Source organism: Panthera leo, chromosome D4 (assembly GCF_018350215.1).
Source record: "Panthera leo isolate Ple1 chromosome D4, P.leo_Ple1_pat1.1, whole genome shotgun sequence".
Taxonomy (NCBI): domain Eukaryota; kingdom Metazoa; phylum Chordata; class Mammalia; order Carnivora; family Felidae; genus Panthera; species Panthera leo.
In genome coordinates this window covers 53,308,925-53,333,590 of record NC_056691.1, presented here as the reverse complement: position 1 = coordinate 53,333,590, position 24,666 = coordinate 53,308,925, and the positions used below count along the sequence as shown (strand labels likewise).

General features: G+C 37.1%; 1 protein-coding gene across 1 annotated transcript in view; it reads right to left on the bottom strand.

The window, feature by feature from the left end:
- The window catches only part of LOC122204561 (ribosome production factor 2 homolog), a 116,031-nt gene extending 97,814 nt beyond the window's left edge, over positions 1–18,217 (bottom strand). Inside the window, 2 exon segments of the mRNA XM_042912088.1 lie at positions 17,324–17,521; positions 18,211–18,217. Of these exon segments, the coding sequence (XP_042768022.1) occupies positions 17,324–17,521; positions 18,211–18,217 (205 nt within the window).
- Between the last annotated feature and the right edge of the window lie 6,449 nt (positions 18,218–24,666).

The window sequence follows — 24,666 nt, the reverse complement described above, 5'->3', positions numbered from 1 at the left end:
GATATTAGTGTTTAAAGCATAGACAACCATACCTGTGATACCACCTGAGCTATCCTACCTTGTTACCTTCTGCCCCACCCTTTCTATTGTCATTGAGCTATCAACAAGTGGTCCCTTGGTGGCCACCTTGGAGAATCCAAGTATGATAGGCATCAACATGAGTGACCCTCTCCCGAAATTTTTGGAATTTCAGGTTATTTATTTATCTATGGAGATAATGCCTGTGTCCTCAAATTGCGATTTTCTTTTTTCTTTTTCCAAAAATGTATCACCCTGTGCACTGCCAGCCACTTTAGAGATGTCCCTGTGCAAACCATTGCATGAGTTTTATTTAGTTTTTATTTATTTTTAATTTGGGGGACTAAGTAGAGGAACTGATAACATAACTGATTGTTCTTTCTTTGGATTTCACTTTCATCTGTTCCTCATGCCTCTTTTCAAAATTATATTTAAATATATAAATATGTAATGTATATTGCCTGGTGCAATACAGGTGCCTGGATGGCTCAGTTGGTTATGCATCTGGCTTTTGATTTCGAGTCAGATCATGATCTCAGGATTCGTGAGCTTGAGTTCAGCACCAGGCTCTGTGCTGACAGCATTGAGCCTGCTTCCAATTCTCTCCCTCTCCCTCCCTCTCTGTCCTTCCACCATGTGCACATGCTCACTCGCTCTCTCTCGCTCTCTCTCAAAATAAACCTCTCAAATAAATTTCTCTCAAAATATATGAAAAATATATATTTTAAAGCTTATATCTATAGTGTGTATGTATTTGTGTTCTCCTTTACTGTGTTATCAGCAGAGAAGGCAACTGAATACACATAACTCATCTTGAGGATTTTCTCCCTGAGCACAGAATGCTGTTTAAATTCTTATATATATGTATAGATTTCACACTCAGGCACCTGGAAAACTACCCCCCCCCCCACCTCCTTGTATGTAAGAATCTTTCCATTCTCCTCAAGCCTTGATATCAAGTGTCACTAGTTCTGTCATGAGGAACTATCCTATTTCCAAATTTGCCTACACAGATCCAAAAAAGTGCTCAGCAAAACAGACTCCTTCATGGCTTCAATATCTTTCTCCTTCTGAATAGAGTATGAGATGGAAAATCAAACCAATAAACAGTGACGAAACATTTTCTATCACAACGGTATAAACTGTAATCTTGAGATGCTTCTCCAATCCTCTACCTATCTCTGAGAACTACAGTTCTACTTCAGAAGCATGTAGATCTCAGGGGTTCTCTTCTCTGTCTAGACTCTAACTCTGTATTCTGTCATAGTGTGTCATGTTTCATTAAGCCTTGCTCTTTGTATGAGGAATACATCTCCCGATTGTATTTTTAAACTACAAGGATTTTGTTTTCTAAACTTCCTCTGGTAACCTGACCTTAGAACTTAAACCAGTCCCTCCCTCTAAATATTAAATTCCAGGGGCACCTGGGTGGCTCATTTGATTAAGCATCTGACTTTGGTTCAGGTCTTGATTTCACAGTTTATGGGTTCAAGCCCCATGTCAGGCTCTGTGCTGACAGCTCAGAGCCTGGAGCTGCTTTGGATTCTGTATCTCCCTCTCTCTGCCCCTCCTCCACTCACGCTCTGTCTCTCTTTCTCTCAAAAATGAATAAATGTTAAATTAAAAATAAATAAATGAATAAATGTTAAATTACCAATTATTATAAGTTGCCAGCACCTCTTTATAAAAATCTGGACAATTACCTTGATGATCTAATAAATATTCCTTTTAGATATTTAGGCATCTTATACTTGAACTGGTTAAAAATCAAATTCATCAGTCTGTACTCAATAACTCTCCTATAATCCTGACTTTGTATTAAAGTTCTAAATATCCCTATACTTAAAATTTCAGAATACCCATTGGCACCCAATTTTTGTCCTCATATGTGATATCCAGCACTTTCTTCAAATCATTTGGTGTCTAAATCACACTATCAGATATATAACAATATTTTTTCTCATTCCAGATATGTATTTGTGTTTTCCTTTACTCTGTCATCAGTAGAGGAAGGCAGATGGGTACACATTACTCATCCTCAGGATTTTCTCCTTGGGCACAGAGTGCTATTCACATTCTTAGAGGAGGAAAAGAGCATTCTAAGATTACACTGAGCATTCATTTTTAATTGGGGATATAATAGATGCTTGGAATATATTGCCTTATTTAAATTTTCTAGAAATTGTAAAAGATATATAGTATTATTTCTTTACTTACAAATGCCAAAAAAAATAGGTGTGAGGGAAGTGTATTCATTTGCCAAGGTTGCCATAACAAAGCACCACAAACTGGGTGGCTTAACCAAAAGAAATGTATCTTCTTATAGTTCTGGAGGGTAGGTAGTCTGAGAAGAAAGTGTTGGCAGGGTTGGTTTCTTCTGAGGATGGTACTCTGTCTTTAGCTTGTAAGGAGCCATCTTTTTTGTCTTCACGTGGTCTTCCTGAGCATGTCTGTGTCCTCATCTCCTCCCCTTACAAGAACTTTAGTCACATTGGCTTAGGGCGCACCTGAAGGACCTCATTTTACTTTTTAAAATACCTTATCTCCAAGCACAATCACCTTCCGAGGTAGTGGAGGTTAAAAGGGGACACATTGTGGGAGCGGGCACAACTTAGCTGATAATAGGAGGTCTTATCCTCAACAAACTGTCAAAGAATGGTAGAGCCACAGAGTCATAGATGTATGCAACCATGCCTCCTGGTAATCGGTAAGGTATAGGTTAGGAGTATTTAAGAGAAAAGTAAACTATCAATTATATCTTAGCATAAATGCACTGGGGATATGTCTACCAATTATATAATAACAATGCCTGTCTTAGCAAATGGAGTTTATACTTTTCTACAAAACTAAAGGCCAGAATGAAAGCACTATTTTCTTTTCTTTTTCTTTTTATATGCCTCCCCAAAGAGGACAATTCTTCAGATGCTTCCTCTGTTAGTCTCCCAGACTTATTGAATTTTGCCTTTAATGTAGTAATTCAGGTAATTATGCAGATCTCAATCACTTTTCCATTGAGCTCAAACAGTTTTTATTTTTACTATGACATGCCAATCCATTTTATATTAAATTTCAAAACTTAGGGTTATAAACTGTAGCAGGATTTATAACAGATTATAACTGCTTATATGCAATTTTTATTACAAATATATGGCCACAATATTGGTTTTTATCTCATTTCTTTTTTTAAAAAATTTAAAATGTTTATTCATTTTTTAGAGAGAGACAGAGCATGGGGGGGTGGGGAGGTGCAGAGAGAGAGGTTAGAAACAGAACTCGAAACAGGCTCCAAGCTCCATGCTGTCTGTACAGAGCCTGAAACAGGGCTCAAACCCACGAACCGTGAGCTTATGACCTGAGCTGAAGTCAGACTCCTAACCGACTGAGCCACTGACATGCCCCTATCCCAACTTTCAAATATAGCATCTAATGAGAACCAATGAGTATTTGGGAATTTGTATTGGGTACTTTCAAGAACTGCAAAGAGTCTGAGATTTTTACCTTATTTAGCTCAACACAGTTTCATGGATGCTGGTAAGAGACGTGAGACTCTTGGGTCAGAGACAAAGATTTTATACTCATTGCACAGCAAGCCCCATGAGCTTCATGTTCATAGTAGTTCTTTATATCTCATAAGTCCCATAGGGAAGACTTGGACAAGCCCATGTGGGTAGTGTGCATACAGTAGATTTGTGTCACTGCTGAAGAACTCAGTACAGCTTATGAACCTTTGATAATAAGCTTCAGTAAATCTGCCTGATCTTTACCCTGCAGGAAGATATAAACAGAAAAAAAAATCTTCCCTTTAGTCTGGAAAGTGACACTATTTCTATCATCTTGGTTTTCGCTCTTCAATCATTCTTGAAATGATAATGTGAAAGAAAAGTTGTCAGTGTCTCTGCTCGCAAGATGTGTGTAAATGCAAGAAAACCATAGAGAATTGTGTTCCATTAAATTAATAAGAAAAGGGATCTTGTATCTGCTCATTAAAAGTCATGCATCATCTAGTATTTTTCATTCTGAGTAAATTTGTTTCAAAAAGTAAATAGCTTATCTTTAATTTAATGCTGCTTTTTAGGCCAGGCATGAATGATTTCCAAAGCAAGTCATTTCTGAAGTGTTCAGCCAAAAAAAAAAAAAAAAAAAGTAATATGGTACAACTTCAGTAATTGCTACAAAAGTTATATTTTACTCATGTATACTTACGCATAAAAGTCAATAAGAGTTTCCCCACATTTCAAAATGTATGTGTACATCTAATGCGTCATTTAGTTCAACTCTTCATCTGAAAGGTAATATTTGGATAAGGTCATGTGTGAGCCATTTTTGTTCAAATAATGTTCTTACATTTAGTTAGAGCATAATATCAAATCCCTATTTATTGAGGAAGTACGTTCCTTATTTTGTCTATTTAGTAGTGAACTGTAATTTGTAACTAATTAGATATGTGGGAAAGAAAGCTACTATTTTCCCTGTTCCTGTGTACATATACTCTAATTTCATGTTGATTTTGTAATGGGGTGTGTGTATGCCATGCAATTAGATGCTGTCAACAAAATTGTTCTTTACTTAAGCTTATGAGGTCAGCAGTGTAATTGCTATAATGTGGTTGACCAAAGGAGTCAACTAATTGGACAGTAATGAATGATGCAATATCCCATTATTTCATCCAGGATGAAATTCCTTGAGGCTAGAAAACTTTTTTGTTTCTCATTTGTTTGTTTTGAGAGTCCCTACAAAGCTTTTATATCGAGAGGAGAAATTTGTTTAGTATTCACTTCTGGTTGGTAGAAATATTTGTGATTGTTTTCAAGTTCTGAGAAGGTTTTCTAGCTGGTTGTAATTAACAGGCCTCATTTCTTTATCTGCCTCCAGTTCAATGACAACTTAACATTATATGATGACTAAGCAATGTATCAACATGTTGCATGGACAGCTTTATGTTTGGGTTTTTTTCATGTGAAAGTGGTTTATTCTGAACACCACTATGTTGCCTAAAAGTAACTCTTTTAATAACATTTCCAAATAGTTCCTCCTGTCCCTGTTACCTTATATAGCAATTTATAGATTAAGGAAATTTTTATCATAAACATCTTTCCAAATATATTACACATTAAAAGATTATAGGTTATTTGACTTTTATATATCTAAATCTCATACAGAGGAAAGAGATACTTTTAAATTCCTCATTTTTTAAAAAAAATCAGTGTATTTTTAAATTATTGGAACTCAATCTGATACTATAACTTTGATCTAAATCTGCTAGGTTACCCAGAAGCAGAAATGTTACAATCTTTATGTGTTTTATCACGTAGTTTTTATCGCTTTAATATGATAATGGGTCATTCTCCACTCAACCACTGCCAAAGCATGACATTTTTACAATCCCCATTACCTCAGCAGTACACTTAAATTTGATTTATAGCTACTATTTTATGGCATGTTTGTCCTTAGGAGGCACTGAGCAATGAGATAAAGAATATTAATGTGATTGGTTTTCAGAATAAATGAATATCTTGGTTGTCATAGTCTGGAGACACAATGCTGACAGCAACAACAAAAATATCAAATTGCCAAGCAAGAGAAAACCAGCATTTTGCTTATTCACAAATGTAAAAAAAAAAAAAAAAAAAAAAAAAAGAGAGAGAGAGAGATAGGCTAACGCAGAAACAACTGGGAAAAGATGGATGAGTTATAAATAGAAATTCTAAGAAGAAAGGGAGAATACAAAATGGCATTATATAAATGACAGAAATCATACCTCTTTTTCTCTTTCTCTCTCTCTCTCTCTCTCTATATATATATATATATATTTATCAATACCTCTACTGATATATGTATATATATACATGATTTATAAATATCTCTATCAATGCTTCTATTGATATATATACATATAGATAGATAGATATAGATACACACACACATACATGATTTACATGCAATATGACAGAATGAAGAAATGACAACTGTATCTGGTTTAAAAATATGTGGAATCTTGAACAATTCTGAGTTGTAGTTGTCAGGGAAGTGGAAGAAGAGAAGAGTTCACCTAGAAATAAGCCATGTCTTTCGAAGCATTTTTTTGAACTCTTAACACCTTTTCTCTTTCATGTTCTCCTACTTTGCATTCATATCCATGTCTAACTATATATGAGATTTTTATCTTTACATTGAATGTTGACTGACTTAAAAGTGATCTGCATATCATTGCCTGAATTGTAAATGAAATGTCTGTGATTTGGAATTATTTTATGTTTCTTGTAGTGGATTGTTAAGGGTTATTTTTCATTTATTCAACTGGACTAATAGTCATTGACTTCAGCATACTATATGTTTAGATATCTTATTTGTAGTATTCATAATCAGTAGGAGATAGAGTCTGTATTTGTAGTGTATGTTATGTTACAGGGAGTAACACATCTGATCAAGGGTGAATGAGGGATAAAAGTGAAAATGTAAAGTGGATTACAGTAAACTAATGCACAATTTATCATTGGTTTCCATTTTAGCATTGATTTCAACATTAGTTTTTATTTTGATCTCATACTCTGTGATGAATAGACATAGCATACATCTGAATATCTTTTGCTAATTTAAACTATAATTGTGGAGTCCTCACCCTTGAAAAATATAATATGAATTTGACAAGATCATATATACATATATATATATGTGTATATATATATGTATATATATGTATATATATGTATATATATGTATATGTATAGATATACATATGTATAATATGAATTTGACAAGATCATATATATATATATATATATATATATATATATATATATACACTCACACACCTGTGTCTATTTATTATTTGTATCTACACACACACTAGCACAGGTCTGAGGCAGCATGCTTATATATGTCTATATCTCTATATATACGGAGAGAGAGGGAGGAAGAAAGAGAAACAGGAAAAGAGACAGAGACAGACAGAGATATATAGCAATATATAGACACAGATCTATGCAGATATATATGTAAATCCCCTTACTACTACATAAGCTTTAATTTTTTTTAAGTTTTTATTTAAATTCCAGTTAATACACAGTGTAATATTACTTTCAGGTGTAAAATATAGTGATTCAGCACTTCGATACAACACCTGGTGCTCATCACAGCAAGTGCACTCCTTAATCCCTCCTCCTCTCAGGGTTACCTTTCCTTTTTAAAAAATGTTTTACTTATTTTTGAGAGAGAACATATGAGTGGGGGGGTGCAGAAAAGGGGACTGAGGATCCGAAGTGCGATCTGTTCTGACAGCAGGGAGCCCAGTACAGGGCTGGAAATCATGGCTCAAACTCACAGCTCAAATTCACGAACGATGAGATCATGACTTGAGTAAAAGTTGGGCACTCAACTAGTTGAGCCACCCAGGCATCCCTCAAGGTGACCTTTTCCTAAGGACACATAAGAACATTCATACTTGATTATGCAAGTGAACTTTTTTCCCCTGGATATAGATCTATGTCTACGCTTTTAGGACTATGAGGTTAGAATGTATCCATGGTTAGCTCTGATTTCTAACAGTTCCAGGCATATTTCTTTATAAGATATTAATGTTATAATTCAAACCTTTTTTTTTAATTTTTAAAAATTTTATGGTTGTTTATTTTTATTTGTTTATTTTTTTTAAAGTACATTATTTATTTAAATTCAAGTTAGTTAACATACAATGTAGTATTGATTTCAGGAGTAGAACCCAGTGATTCATCATATACATACCACACCCAGCACTCATTCAAACAAGCTCCCTCATTGACACCCATCCCCCATTTAGCCCATCCCCCTAGCCTCCTCCCCTCCAGCAACCCTCAGTTTGTTCTCTGTATTTAAGAGTCTCTTATGGTTTGCCTCCCTATCTGTTTTTATCTTATTTTTCCTTCCCTTCCCCTATGTTCATCTGTTTTGTTTTTTAAGTTCCACATATTACTGAAATCATAAGATATTTCTTTTTCTGACTGACTTATTTTGCTTAACATAATGCACTCTAGTTCCATTCACATTGTTTCTCGTGGCAAGATTTCATTCTTTTTGATCACCAAGTAACATTTCATTATATGTATAATTTATATATTATATAAAATACAAATTATATTAAATATATATTAACATTATATTAAAATATGATATAATATATTTTGTTATATATGCATATATTTTATTATATATTCTATTAATATATATTAATATATTAAAATTATATAAATCACATCTTTTTTTTACTTTTTAAAAATTGTTTATTTAGTTTTTGAAAGAGAGAGAGAGCAAGTGGGAGAGGGACAGAAAGAGAGGGAGACACAGAATCTGAAACCAGCTCCAGGCTTTAAGCTATCAGTACAGAGCCTGATGCGGGGCTCAAACCCATGAACCATGAGATCATGACCTGAGCCAAAGTTGGTTGCTTACCCTACTGAAGTCACCCAGGTGCCCCTGTATCACATCTTATTTATGTCCTACGATTCATCAATTGCACTACTAGGTATTATCCAAAGTATACAAATTGCTGACTCAAAGGGGCACATGCACTCTGATGTTTATAGCAGTACTATCAACAATAGCCAAATTATGGTAAGAGCCCAATGTCCATTGAATGATGAATGGGCAAACTAAATTTATTTAAAGCAAATTATATAGGGTTTAAATTTAGATCCAATAGTATGACTGTTTTATCATATATAAACTTAACAATAGTTTTGGTTGAAAAGAAAGTACCACAGGTTTTTGTTTTTGCTTTTGCATTAATTTTTTTTTTTTTTTAATTAGAAACTATAGGCATACCTGGGTGGCTCAGTCAGTTAAGCAACAGACTTTTGATTTTGGCTCAGATCATAATCTCAGGGTTTGTGATATGGAGCCCCCTGTTGGGCTCTGTGTTGACAGCAGGGAGACTGATTGGGATTCTCTCTCTCTCATTCTCTCTTCTCCATCTCGGCTCATGTTCTTGTATACACACATACACACACACACAAACACACACTCTCTCTCTCTCTCTCTCTCTCTCTCTCTCTCAAAATAAAGAAACATTAAAAAATTAAAATATACAGAAGATAGTTTAAAGCACTATAGAGTATCAATTACCCAAAATAAATAAATGTTGACATTTTATGTTTTCACATGATATTTGAATATATTAAATATTGCATACAAAGTTTAAATAACTTTGTTTCCCTCCCTGAGTTCACTCCCCTGTATTCTAGCGGCACCTGGGTGGCTCAGATGGTTGAGCATACAACTTCACCTCAGGTCATCATCTCATGGCTCTGAGTTCAAGCTCCACATTGGGCTCTGCACTGACAGCTCAGAGCCTGGAGCCTGACTCGGATTCTGTGTCTTCCTTTCTGTCTGCCCCACCCCCTCTCAATCTCCCTCTCTCTCTCTCCCTCAAAAGTAAATAAATAAAACATTAAAAAAAAAGAACAAGGTATCCTACAAGTCCATCTTTGTATATTTAATATATAAAAATAGACACATAAATGATAATAGTTACTAATTATATTCCTTGCTACCATTTATTTACTTATCTTTTGAAAATTTTATATATTTATTTATTTTAATATAATTTATTGTCAAGTTAGCTAACATACATTGTATACAGTGTGCTCTTGGTTTTGGGGGTAGATTCCTGTGTTTCATTTGTTATTTAATATTTAGTGTTTATTTATCTTAATATTTCCAGTATTCTGCTGTGTTGAACAGATTCCCTTTTCCACTTTTATCTTATACTGGCTTCAAGGTCATCTATTTCTCTTCTATAAATGGTTAGTTTATAAGTTTTAACTTTTTTTTTTATTTTAGAGAGTACAAGTGGGGGAGAGGGGCAGACGGAGAGAGAGAGAGATTCATTTTTTAATGTTTATTAATTTATTTCTTTTTAGACAGAGAGCATGAGTGGGGGAGGGACAGAGAGAGAGGAGAGAGAATCCCACCCACACAGCACAGCTCCACACCCAGCACAGACCCCACTTTGGGCTTGATCTCATGACTGTGAGATCATGACCTGACCCAAAATCAAGAGTTGGATGCTCAACAAACTGAGCCACCCCAGCGCCAGTATATTTTTTCAGTGTCAACTAATGAATTTTCTTTTCTTTCTTCTTACTTTTCTTTTGTTTTTCTTTTTTTTTTAATTATATCCAAGTTAGTTAGCATATAGTGCAACAGTGATTTCAGGAGTAGGCTCCTTAATGCCCCTTACCCATTTAGCCCATCCCCTCTCTCACAACCCCTCCAGTAACCCTCTGTTTGTTCTCCATATTTAAGAGTCTCTTCTGTTTTGTCGCCCTCCCTGTTTTTATATTATTTTTGCTTCCCTTCCCTTGTGTTCATCTGTTTTGTGTCTTAAAGTCCTCATATGAGTGAAGTCATATGATATTTGTCTTTCTCTAACTGACTAATTTCGCTCAGCACAATACCATCTAGTTCCATCCGCGTAGTTGCAAATGGCAAGATTTCATTCTTTTTGATTGCCAAGTAATACTCCATTGTATATGTATATACAACATCTTTACCCATTCATCCATCGGTGGGCATTTGGACTCTTTCCATACTTTGGCTATTGTTGATTTTTATCAAATTGTTCTTATCTTACTATATATAAGGATCTTAGAATATAAATCTGATCACCTTTCTCCATGTCACTCTTAATCCCCATCACCTATTTCACCCATCTCCCTACCTACCTCCCCTCTGGTAACCATCAGATTGTTCTATATAGTTAAGAGCATGTGTATGGCTTTCTCTCTGTCTCTCTCTCTCTGTCTCTCTTTTCTTTTGCTCATCTGTTCTATTCTCAAATTCCACTTATGAGTGAGATCATATGGTATTTATCTTTCTCTGACTTATTTTGCTCAGCCTTATATTCTCTAGCTCTATCCAAGTTCATGCAAATGGCAAGATTTCATTCCTTTTATGGCTGAATAATATTCTGTTGTGTATATATACCATCTGTTCTTTATCCATTCATCGATCAGTGTATACTTGGGCTGCCTCCATATCTTGGCTACTGTAAATAATGCTGTAATAGACACAGGAGTGCATGTGTCCCTTTGAATTAGTGTTTTCATAGTTTTTTGGGTGACTATGCAGTAGTCAAATTACTGGAATGTAGGATAATTCTATTTTCAATATTTTGAGGAAACTCCATACAGTTTTACACAATAGCTGTACCAGTTTTCGTTCCCACTAACATTGCATGAAGGTTTCTTTTTCTCCACAACTTCATCTACATCTGTTGTTTTTGTGTTTTTGATTTTAGTCCTTCTGACAGGTGTGAGATGATATCTAATTATGGTTTTGATTTGCATTTCCCTGATGATGAGTCATGTTGAGCATCTTTGCATGTGTCTGATGGTCAACTCTATGTCCTCTTTGGGGAAATGTCTGCTCATGTCTTCTGACCATGTTTTTGATGGATTATTTGTTTTTTGGGTGTTGAGTTGTATTGGTTCTTTACATTTTTTGGATACTAACCCTTTATCGGATATATCATTTGCAAACATCTTCTGTCATTCAGTAGATTGCCTTTTAATTTTGTTAAACTTTTTTATTTTAGTGGGGTCCTAATAGTTTATTTTTGGTTTTATGTCCTTTACCTTAGGAGACATGTCTGGAAAAATATTGTCACAGCTAATGTCACTGACATTACTGCTTCTGTTCTCTTCAAGGATTTTTATGATTTCAGATCTCAGATTTAGGTGTTTAATCTATTTTTAGTTTATTTTTGTGTGTGGTGAAAGAAGTGGTTCGGTTTCATTGTTTTGCATATGGCTATCCAGTCTTCCCAATACCATTTGTTAAAGAGACTGTCTCTTTCCCATGGCATATCCTTGCCTCCTTTTTCAGAGATCAATTGACCATTTGGTTGTGGGTTTATTTCTAGGTTTTCTGTTATATTTCATTGATCTACATGTCTGTTTGTATGCCAGTACCATACAGTTTTAATTACTAATGTTTTGTAATATAACATAAATTCTGGAATTGTGATACCTTCAGTTTTGTTTTTCTTTTTCAAAATAGCTTTAGCTATTCAAGGTTTGTGGTTTCATAAAAATTTTAGGATTATTTCTTCTAGTTCTGTGAAAAACACTTTTAGTGTTTTGATAAGGGCATATTTGTAGATTTCTTTGAGTAGTATAGATATTTTAATAATATTTAAGTCACACGTTCTTGGTGTGTTAACCAACTAGCCCAGGTCCAGTGGTAACCTAATTAGTGCCCATGCGCCATGGTGGCGATTGGTAGATATTATCCAAACATTGTTAACATCAGAGAATGTAATAAAATTAGTAGTAAAAAAATAAAATAGTAGTAATAAAGTTAAAATTCTTCACTTCCAGTGACAATTTCTACTCAATTTCCTAACTTATTTACCATTAAGCTGTAAAACTCTGTAACGGATGGCTGGGTGGCCCACTCAGATGAGCGTCCTACTTCAGCTCACGTCATGATCTCACCGTTTGTGGGTTCAAGCCCCGTGTAAGGCTCTATGCTGATAGGTTGGAGCCTAGAGCCTGCTTTGGATTCTGTGTCTCTCTCTCTGCTCTCAAAACTCTCAAACTCGTGCTCTCTCTGTCTCTCAAAAATAAATAAACATTAAAATAACAACAATGACAGAAAAACTCTGTATCCAAATACAAGTTCTTTGAGGGAAACAATATACCCAATCAATCTTTGTATCACTCAATATCTACTACTGTGCCTAAAACAAGGTATATAATTAATCTATGTCTGTTTAAATTAATTGAACCCAGCTTCCTTATCTCCCAACCTCAGAACCTCAGTTTTTTTCTGCAAACATTGAAAAATGATTATACAAGTAATACTAAAGGATTAGATAAGTGGTAGAAAGATTTGTTAGTAATTATTTCTAATTTTTAAAAAAATATTTATTTTTGAAAGAGAGAGAGAGAGCGCGCGCGCGCATGCATGAGCGGGGGAGGGGCAGAGAGAGAGGGAGACACCGAATCTGAAGCAGGTTCCAGGCTCCGAGCTGTCTGCAGAGTCCCACCCAGGGCTCAAACTCATGAACTATGAGATCATGACCTGAGTCGAAGTCAGATGCTTAACTGAGCCACCCAGGCGCCCCAATATGTTAATAATTATTAAGAAGAAATGGACTACTAAGAGCTATCATATTATAGTGAGTAAATTAAAATAAACATGATATTTAATATCTGAGGACCTGGAAATGATTCTAGTCAAATCATTTTAAATTCCCAACTGTTATATTCTTATTTTAAAATAAAACTATTAATAATGCTCCCCATGTATAAATTTTAAAGTTAGTGTGAGAAATGACTTTGTGAATTCTATGATTCTTGTTAAGTGTTAAGTTGGATCTGTCTTACAGCGTGCCTAACCATATTATTTACTCCAGGACCACTTGTATTATATAAAAAGAGGACATCTGTAGCAGGCACTGCTTAAGTCAAAGCAAGTAGACAGTGAGGGACATACATCTTGCGTATATTTCCATATGGCCAATATTATGGCCATAATAGGACATCATTAGTCTTGCCACACTCTTATTTAAAACCTGCTTTAAAAAATGGTTCTACCTCTCATAGGTATAAGCATTGTTATAACTTTAAGTTGCTTTTACACTGTGGTTTCAAACATTAAGGTTTACCGAATCACCAAGAAGTCAGGTTAAAACTCACACCCCTGCCCTTTCCACTCACTCTGCAGTTTTTGGTTCCATAGCTCTGGGATAGGGCTCGAATATTTCCATTTCTGAAAGATCCCAAAGAATGCTGATGCTCATGGACTGGGAAGTGCATTTTGAGAATCTCTGCTCTCAGGCAAATATGGTCACTTTGGTAAATTATTAGGAGGTAACAAATATTAATTGCCCAACAACGTTTTAAGAATTTTAAGTGTCTTAGCTCAGGGACTGTTGGCAACAACTATATAAAATAGTTATGCAATTTCTTTACATTTAAACAATTTCCCTAATGGCATGTAGCTTATAAATGCCAATGCTAGGATTTGAACACAGGGATTCTGGCTCCAGAATCAATTCAGGGCTCAAGAATCCATGTGCTATATCATCACATTAAACTACTTTTCAAGCATCGGAAGAATTGATACGAGGAATCCTGTCACTGAACCCTCCTCCCATGGCCTGTTTCTCTTCCCTCTGATTTTTCTAGCTCATCTGTGCTCTGGATTTTACATTACAACTGGAATGGATTTTTTTTTCCAAATTTTTATCAACCCTTCATTGCCTGCCTAGGGCAATAGATTTTAAGTCACATACTAAACCTGACTGTGATCAGAAAATTATTATTATTATTATTATTATTATTATTATTTTAGATATATTTTTTTAAGTGATCTCTCCACCTGATATGGGTCTCAGACTCACAGCCCTGAGATCAGGAGTCACATGTTGTCCAATTGAGCCAGCCAGGCGCCCCCGACCAGAAGACTATTAATTCCCACGCTTGTCTCTATTCTTCATTTTTGTCATGTTAAATTTTGGTAATTCCAAATAATATTTCTGTTCTATTTTTTTTTTTTTTAATAATTCAATCCTATGTCCTTTTTTGCTAGTGGTTCCAAGACTTTTCCCAGGATACCCTGCTGGCTCATGCTCTTATGCTTCTGCTTTGTCTACCTGATGAACTACTACTTATCTCTATGACCTTAAATGAGTCATCTCCTCTATGAAGCCTGAACCTTCTCCTTCAGGCAATTATTTGTTGCTGATTCTTAGTCTGTACACATAGATTCTGCAAGTCAAGGGCTAGTGTCAGATCAGTGTGGCAGAGAACTAGCCTAGAAAAGAGATTCGGGTATCAAATGGCAAATGTTTATTTATTTTTTATTTTTTTAATGTAATTTATTGTCAAATTGGCTTACGTACAACACCCAGTGCTCATCCCAACAAGTGCCCTCCTCAATGGCCATCACCCATTTTTCACTCTCTCCCCTACCCTCCCATCTACCCTCAGTTTGTTCTCTGTATTTAAGAGTCTCTTTTTTTGTTGTTTTAATTTTTTTAATGTTTATTTATTTTGAGAGAGAGAAGGAGAAAGAGGGAGAGAGAGAGAGAGAGAGAAAGGGTGAGCTGGGGATGGGCAGAGAGAGAGGGAGACACAGAATCTTAAGCAGCCTCCAGGCTCTGAGCTCTCAGCACAGAGCCCGATGCAGGGCTTAAACTCACGAATCGTGAAATCATGACCTGAGCTGAAGTCGGACGCTCAACCGACAGAACCACCCAGTTGCCCCTGTATTTAAGAGTCTCTTGTGGTTTGCCTCCCTCCTTTCGTTTCGTAACTATTATTTTACCCTTCCTTTCCGCCATGGACTTATGTTAAGTTTCTCAAGATCCACATATGAGTGAAAACATAATATCTGTCCTTCTCTGACTTACTTCACTCAGCATAATGCCTTCCAGTTCCATCCACATTTCTGCAAGTGGCATGATTTCATTCTTCCTCGTTGCCAAGTAGTATTCCGTTGTATATATAAACCACATCTTCTTTATCCATTCATCACTTGATGGATATTAAGGCTCTTTCCAGAATTTGGCTGTTGTTGAAAGCGCTGCTATAAACATTGGGGTACAAGTGCCCCTATGTATCAGCACTCCTGTATCCCTTGGGTAAATTCCTAGCAGTGCTATTGCTGGGTCACAGGATAGATCTATTTTTAATTTTTTGAGGAACCTGCACACTGTTTTCCATAGTGGCTGCACCAGTTTGCATTCCTACCAACAGTGCAAGAAACTAAATGTGAGACAGGAAACCTGTCTGACCTCTTTGACCTCAGGCACAGTGATTTCTTACTCAACATGTCTGCAAAGGTAAGGGAATTAAAAGCAAAAATGAACTATTGGGACCTCATGAAGATAAAAAGCTTCTGCACAGCAAAGGAAACAATCAACAAAACTAAAAGGCAACCGACAGAATGGGAAAAGATATTTGCAAATGACATCACATAAAGGGCTAGTATCCAAAATCTATAAAGAACTCACCAAACTCCACACCCGAGAAACAAATAATCCAGTGAAGAAACGGGCAGAAGATATGGATAGACAGTTTTCCAAAGAAGACATTCAGATGGCTAGCAGACACATGAAAAGATGCTCAAGGTCACTCATCATCAGGGAAATACAAATCAAAGTCACACTGAGATATACCACCTCACACAGGTCACATTGGCCCAAACTGTGAATGTTTAACACAGACATGGCAGAGGCTCTCTACTTTCCCTTGCCATCAAACTTTCTTCCTTCTCCTTTTGTCATTTTTCTCTCCAGACTTTTTTTTTTTTTTTGGCAACTCCTCCTGAACATTGATAAGGCATAAGATTTGCTGAAAACAATTAAAAAAAAATAAAAGCAAGCTCTTGAAAGGACTGTTTGGTCAGGATGGGATTGTGTCAGAGATACCGAGCAAGAGGCATGAAAAACTGGGATAATGCTCAATATCCAAACTCCAAGCACAAGCGTTCTAGCAGTTGTAGATGAAAACTGATACTTGAGCCCTATCACCAGAACAATTTCCCCTCTAGGCTCCGCATCCTATAAAAGTTCAGCCCTGCTTCTACTGGGAGAGCACCCGCTACGCAGGTCTCCCTCATGTACGTTCATGCATGAGCTGAATGAAGCCTTTAACATCTTTTTGAGTTGCTCAAATTCTTTTGACAAGAAGAGAACCCTAAAATTTAATCTCAAGGGAGCTATTTAATAGCTGATTCATCTAGGGAAAATTAACCCACACTTGAAAGTTTTGATCATTATCCAATAAAGTATAGATTAGAAAATTAGACACTATGTGTAAAACATGAGGTAGGTGACTCCCCTTACCCTTTATTTCTCAATTATTCCATGTATGATAATTATTTAAACACTTATGTTTTTTTTTCCTATTACTGGAACATGAGTTGTTAGGAAATTGAAAAGAATGGGTTTATTCATTTTTTGGGGTATAATGATCACTTACCACATACCTGGTATGAAAGACACAGCAATAAGTGCTGTATATTTTCTGAATAAATACATGAGCTGTGGGGCATTAATCTCTGCCATATACACACACACACACACACATATATATATACACACACACACATATATGTATATATATATGCCATATATATATGCCATATATATATGTATATATATATGGCATATATATGTATATAATACATACATATACATACTTGCAGCACATATAACCATTTAATAAAAGAAAATACTGAAAGTACGAATTAGATGTATGTTTCTAAAATAAGTGTATGTAACTTATTTTGTGGGAAGAATTGGAATGTCTTATTTAACCTTCATCTCTTCCTGTCCCTTTTGGTAAAGAAGACACCTTTCCAATAACCAGTGCCAATCCTTCCAGTCCTGTCCCCAAATTCACAGATTCCTCTTCATTCTCGTTGTTGAGAAATGAACACATGCTTCTTTCTAACCCTGTCACTGTACAGACGAGCACATGTCCGTGAGGAGGAGGATACGACCATCCAAACAGGGCTGGGAAGGAGGTAGCATTGAAAAGCTGCTCACTGGCACTTGATACTTTCCCCAGGTCATCTCATCTCTCCCTATGTCTTCAGTGACTGTATAAACGTATAGGGCGGTTAATTTCAGAATCTATTTTTCCGGTGCTCCCAACCCTTCTGGATTATAATACCAATTTTCGATTTGAACACATTCTTAATTAGACAGTGAAACCAAGAGTGATGAATCAGCAAATGTCAAATTTAGTAAGTCCAGGGGCACCTGGGTGGCTCAGGTGGTTAAGCAACCGACTCTTGATTTCAGTTCAGGTCATGGTCTCAGGGTCGTGAAATCAAGCCCCGCCTCGGGCCCTGCGCTGAGCATGAAGTCTGCTTGGGAGTCTCTCCCTCCCTCTCTGTCTGCTTTTCTCTCTCTCTCTCAAAATAAATAGATAAATAAATAAATAAATAAACTTAAAAACAACTTAGTATGTCCAAAACGGAACTCATATTTCTCCCTCAAATATGTTCTTTGTTAGAGTTTACATCTTGTTAAGGGAGTTTTTCTAGGAATCCAGCTAAATCTTGGGGGTCATCACGACTCCCTCTTCATTCATGTCATCGATTAGTCATATTATCTTCATATTCCACGTCATCAATATGTCTAGATTCTGTCTCTCGCATACCTCCACTACCTTGCTTCAGACCTTCGTTATTTCTTACCTGGCATTTTACGGTAATTCCTTAACCAGTTTCTCTGCTTACATGTAAATATGACTTTAATTTTATCCTGCTTCTCATTTACTATAATGTAATGTGCACTCCTCCTCCCTCTGTCCCTTTTGGACAGAGCCTGTGTTCTGGCCGTATTTATCTATTTAGGATTCCCTGAATGTCCTGTGCCCTTTGACAAAGTATGCCATTTATGCAATGTTCTCATTGCTTGGCCTATTTTACATTCACATTCTCTTGCTGGCAAGGTTTCTAATTACCCTTCAAGGCTCAGCATTAATGTCACCTTTCTCTGATATCTTTCCTGGTACCCTTGATAAGATTAGTTTTTCCTCCCTCTCTAATCTCAAGTAATCTATACATATACCTACTATGGAGCCTATCAACACACATTGCCGTTTCTTTATGCGTCCTTCACTCTCTCCCAGTTAGCACTGCTATTCTTCGAGGTTCTGCCTCGCATGGACTGTACAATTCTTTTTCCCCTCGGGGAAAAGCAGATAGCTTCAGATATAGTAAGCTCTAAATTAATGTTTGAAATGTTTTTGAATGCATCAACACATTCCTACTTTCCTGTTGCACATAGTGCAGCCAAACAGTGAGGCTCTTGAAAACCTGTACAATTTTTTAAAATAAGAAAATGTACATATATTATGTTATTACCAAATATTATTTCTCTAAAGGAATATCCCTTTTTATGTGTGTAATAAATGGACACCTTTCAGACAGAATCATATTAATATCATTTTACCGACATTGATTTTTCAGTTGTTCAGACCTCTGTGCTGATGCATTGTCTATATTAATATGCCGGATATATTTTATAAATTTTTATTATACTCAAAATTCCTATATTAAGTCCTATTATTGATATTATATTGTAAGCCATAAAATTTCACTGGAGTTTAAAAAAAAACAAAAAAAAAAACAAAAAAAAAAAAAACACAACAGTTCCTGAGAGTTTGACACATAAAATTATAATCCTATCTGCTGAGTTAGACTTCATCCCACTGACTGATAGCCCAAAGTAGTTCAGACCGCAAATAGGAGGCAAATTGTATCCTACAGCAAACTGAGCTCTGGATCTGCTTGGACGAGACCCACTTTGCCGGGCACCAGTGCCTGATGGTACTTGAAACATGTGCTGTGGACTGTGGCCTGTCGCTGCTCCTGAATGCCTCCATTTTGACAGGTAGCACCACCTCCTATGGTCATGGACCCTGCAGCTAGATATCATTACATCCATCAGCATCAGCCAGGAAGGTTCACCATTTCACTGCTTACAGGGAAGAATTTCAACTGTTTTGCAGAGCACTGGTGCATCTTACGAGGTACTGTGTGTTCCTAGGCACCCTCACGACTGCTTACTACCGTTGCTCCTTCTTTCTTCAATGCACCAAAACTCCTGCTGAGGACTAAGAGGCCTGCCAGGAATCACTGCATCTGGGTCCAACTGTATCGTCTGAAGCATCCAGGTGTTTGGGCAGCACAGACACCAGTGCTGTGGTATGCTGCCAGCTTTCACTAGGCATTCATTGCCCTGCTGGGGTTTCCCAGGTGGGAAGGAGAGCGTGTACTCTGGAGACTTCATTTTCTTGAGGCCGAGCTGCGTTCCTCAGGGAAGCGCTAAAAACCCAACAGTATAGGTCCAAGCAGTGTTAGTGGCATTCCTTATGCTGTGGTGTCGCACAGCTGTATGAACAATTCGGTATCTTCTCCTGTTCTTCCCTCGCTTCTTCTTCCTTCTGTGATCTGTACTCACAGGAGTTCTTACAAGTCAAGAGACATTTAATTCTGAAACTTCATGCCATAAGTCAGACTCACTCCATCCTCCATTTTTCAAAAGTTCAGTATTTACTAAATGTTGTTCTGTGACACATTCTTGATCAGATAAACTAGGGGGAACATGGCATACTAACAGCTTCATCATGACATTTATTACACACACATATGCCTGTAAAAATCTCTGTGAAATGCTGTAGTAAGGGAATCAGAAAGTCTTTGTTTAATCGGTCACATTTCATAACTTACAACAGAATTTTCTGTGCATGTGTGGGTGTGTGTTTGTATGTGTAAGCGTATTGATAGAGTCTGTGTCTGTGGACACATTGGATTAGTAGGACTTTTTATATATTTATTTATTTATTTATTTATTTATTTGTTTATTTATATTCTTAATGTTTATATTTGAGAGACAGAGAGACAGAGTGTAAGTAGGGAAGGGGCAGAGAGAGAGGGAGACACAGAATCCGAAGCAGGCTCCAGGCTCCGAGCTGCCAGCACAGAGCCTGATGCGGGGCTTGAACCCACAAACTGTGAGATCAGGACCTGAGCTGAAGTCTGACGCTTAACCAACTGAGCCACCCAGGTGTGGACTAGTAGGACTTTTCTACGGGGCCCAGTTGTCTTCTTGACAATTTGCTCTTCTAAGACTAATCTCTCGTAGGAATATAACCAATCTCTCCTGGAGAAAGACTTCTTAGAGTTCTGTCCCACAGTCACTCACCATTTATTGCTCAGACATGGTTAAAACTTAAGAACTTACAGAAACTGGGATTTTCTCTCAAATTTTAAGAACATGTACTTTCTTTCTTTACACATGGACACATGCACACATGTATATGCATGTATGTGTATATATGTATGTACGTACATACATGTGTATGTTTGTATTAATATGTATATACACATATGAATATATTCATTTATACACACAAACACACATATGTGTACCAACATATGCAATGTATGTAAATACACATATATAACATTTGCTCTTTGGGGAACTACACAAAGCAATAAAAAGTTTTTTGTTGTTGTTGTTTATTTGTTTATTTGTTTTTCCTGAAGCTCACTATTACTTTGATTCTACAGATGAAGGAAAGGCAAAAGAAACAAAAAAACAAAAAACAAAAACAAAATCACAATTCAATAGGATTTTACTCCTGTAAAACTCATGGGGTTGAGAGATTGCAATTTCAATCCATTTAATAAATCAGTCTTTCCTCTGCCAACTGGATATCACATCTTTAGTTAGGTTGTACTTCCCATCATCAAGGAAGAAGAATGGTCTCTTTGATCCCATGCCAGCCTGGAAGGCCTGGAGTGCAGCCTTTCCACAGATGTCCATTTATAAGATGCATCTGTCCCCACATCCCAGCCTGCCAGCTGGCCTTGACTAAGCTAGCTGGCAGTGTGTACAATCTCAGGCTGCTGGCCAGCAGGCTACAGCCCCAGTGCACTGGCTTCTAAGCCTTATGGCTCATATCCCCTAGGGGACCAAAGAAACTTGGGAATGCTAGAGAAATATTGGCTCCAGGGAAGTCGCTTCTCATTATAGGAATATCAAGAAATATTGAAAGTTCAACATGAATGTTGGCATATTCATCAGGGACAGTTTCAAAAAAGTAGTCCAGACTAATTGTTATAAGGTAGCTGTATGTCTATCAAACCTTAGCATGGACGGCATTCTGCCATGACTTTGAGGAAAACGTCAAATGCATATGATAAACAAGAAAGGCAGAGATGTAACAAGCTTCCAGTGCTAGTCAGACATGAACAGGTGGTGTTTCTCCAGAGAGATTTCGGGGTAAGCCTCACAGAATGGTTGGCTCAGCATTCTTAAGTTTGAGCCCTGCCTCATCTTCTGTTTTGCTGAAGAGCCAGAAACCACTGAACTGGAATAAAGTCCAAGGTTACCTTGACCATTCTATTAGTGAAGGCACTCTATAAACTATTTCAGGCAGGTGGATATTTATGTTACACCCTAAGCTTCCAGGTGGAATATATCCTTTTTTCTTTACTGTCTTACCTGCCAAAGTTGCCTGAAGAGAGTGTTCAAGAAACGCCCCAACCCCGTCTCTGCATTTGATAATCATATGCAGGTGAAGATTCAATGAAGACTGGTTGAATTTTATTCTCTCGCTTGCTTGGGACATGAAAGAGACCACTGTGTGCCAGCTGGAGGCTGGAGAAGCTGCATGCAGAAGGCAAATACCACGTTTCAAGATCTAAGCCCTGTTTACACTAAATTTTCTGCCCCATTTTCAAATACCATACTAGTCTAATCTTACTTTCAGATTAACAGTTGGGCTTTTGTCATTCGAAGCATTAATAAGCACACTATGCAAACAACGAGCATTACAAGCAGAACCATAGCTTTGGCGAAGCAATATCTCTTTTTAACACAAACACATGTGTCCTTTAATCCTCTGTCTTCCGTCATCTGGCTCCCTTATTTCTCAGGTTTCCTGATGGCCAAGGTGGTTTCTGGTTGGGTTGTCCTCCCATTTTCAGGGACTCTTACCCTCAGTGGGTCTGTTTATATTGCCACACATTCAGTTGCGGTTGGTTTTCCCTTGTCACAGAGATGAGAGAAAGCAGATGGACCACTATTATTAGACATTGACAATAGCTAATCCCATCTTTGGCCCACCTCCAGAGATAGACCTTGGAACATCTGAAGGTTTAGATTGCAGAAAATCACATCAGAAAGAATTTTAAAGATTGCCTTAACATTGAATAAAATCTCTCTGCATTTCTTTAGGTGACAGCCACTTTGGCACCAATATTCGGTCACCTTTGTGGTGTCTGTGAGAATGACATGTAGAAAATTTTGTAAAGAATTTGGGGACAGCATAGTTTGTTGTATAAAACTGAAAGAGATATCTTTTATTTTACATACAAGGCCCCCATGAGGAAACTACCTTGTCATATGCTTAATGTTTGTAGTGTCATGAGTAAAATTACCTTTTTCTAGGCCAGCAAACCTTTTGTTCTAATATTGACAAAATGATACTCTCTTTCACTGAACATTAGTGGAGCCCTCTTAGTCTGTAGAGGATGATGTAGAGCTGTTTTCCCTGCTCGTCCCCATTCCTATCTGTAAGCACAGTTATAAATCCTGGAAATAACACAAGAGTGAATCAGAGAAGAAAGCTGGGAAGAATATGGATGCCTGGGGGGAGTGGGGGACGCCTGGGTGGCTCAGCTGGTTAAGTGTCCGACTTCAGCTCAGGTCGTGATCTCATAGTTTGTGACTTTGAGCCCCGAGGCAGGCTCTGTGCTGACAGCTCAGAGCCTGGGGCCTGCTTGGGATTCTGTGTCTCCCTCTCTCCCTGCCCCTTCCCCTCTCAGGCTCTCTCTCTCTCTCTCTCTCTCTCTCTCTCTCTCTCTCTCTCTCAAAAATGAATAAACATTAAAAGAAAAAAAGAATATGACACCCAATTTTGGACCCCAGGACTGGGGGAATAATAGAATAGAAGGGTACCTTATATACCCCCACCCAACAGAAGGAGAAAATCTAGATCTGATGGTTCCTTATCCCTGCTGTAGGAACAAAAGGCAGCTCAGATAGATGCATTTCTCCTGTAGATGAAACAGGAGTCCCTCTGACATTGGGTGACCTGACACCACCGGAAAGGAGGATCAACAGGGAGAGATAATGAAAAGAGATGGGCAAAGAAGCACTCCTTTTCTCACCAAGCTTGAGGATTCCCTTTTGTGCTGACAGACAGAAGTGGGAGGAGGGAATGGGCAGAAGATACTCAGCCACAGCAGTTGGGTTGGCCCAGAAAGCCTCTTAGTCCCTTAGGACTGGGACTTCTCTTTCACACCCAGGAAGAGTGAGATGCATGGGAAGTGTCAGCAAGATGGACCCTCAGAAACAAGCATCCAAGCCCAGGAAGTCTCTTAGGCCCCAAAGTGAGATTACCCTTTGCCACCAAAGGAAATATGATTATTCAAACTATAGAAGCTCCTCTGACCCCTGTGGGTAGTACTAACGGACATCACTGAGAACCCCAGCAGCATCAGATACCAAAGAGAAAATAAAATTGCAAAGACTCTGAAAATTAAATTGTCATTGGAACCACAGCATACAAATGTAGGCTAGGACCTGCCTGCTGAAGCCTCACAGGGTGGCATCCTCTTAAAATAAAAGATTTAAATAAATCCAGAGTTCTAACATCATATAAAAGATGTCCAGTATAAATTAAAAATCACCCATTGTGCCAAGAACCAAGAAAATAACAACTTGCATGACAATTAACTGATGTAAACACTGAGATGAATTGTATTGATGAAATTATCTGACAAGGATTTTAAAGAAGCCGTAGAAGAAAATTTTCAACAACCAATGAAAAGATATCTTGAAAAAAAATGAAAAAAAAGAATCTCTTAGCAAATAGATGTAGAAAAACTACAGAGAGAGAGAGAGGGAGGGAGGGAGAAAAGCTACAAATGAAAATTATGCAACTAAAAAAAATACACTAACATAGTTTTTAAAAATTCAGTTTGCTGAGTGACTTTGTAGGAAAGTGAAGATGACAAAGAATAGAATAATAAATTGAAGGAAGGATCAATAAAAGGTACCCGATCTGAACAACAGAGAGGAAGTAAAATTGGAAAAACAACAATAAGAACAGGGCTTCAGTGACTTTTGGAACA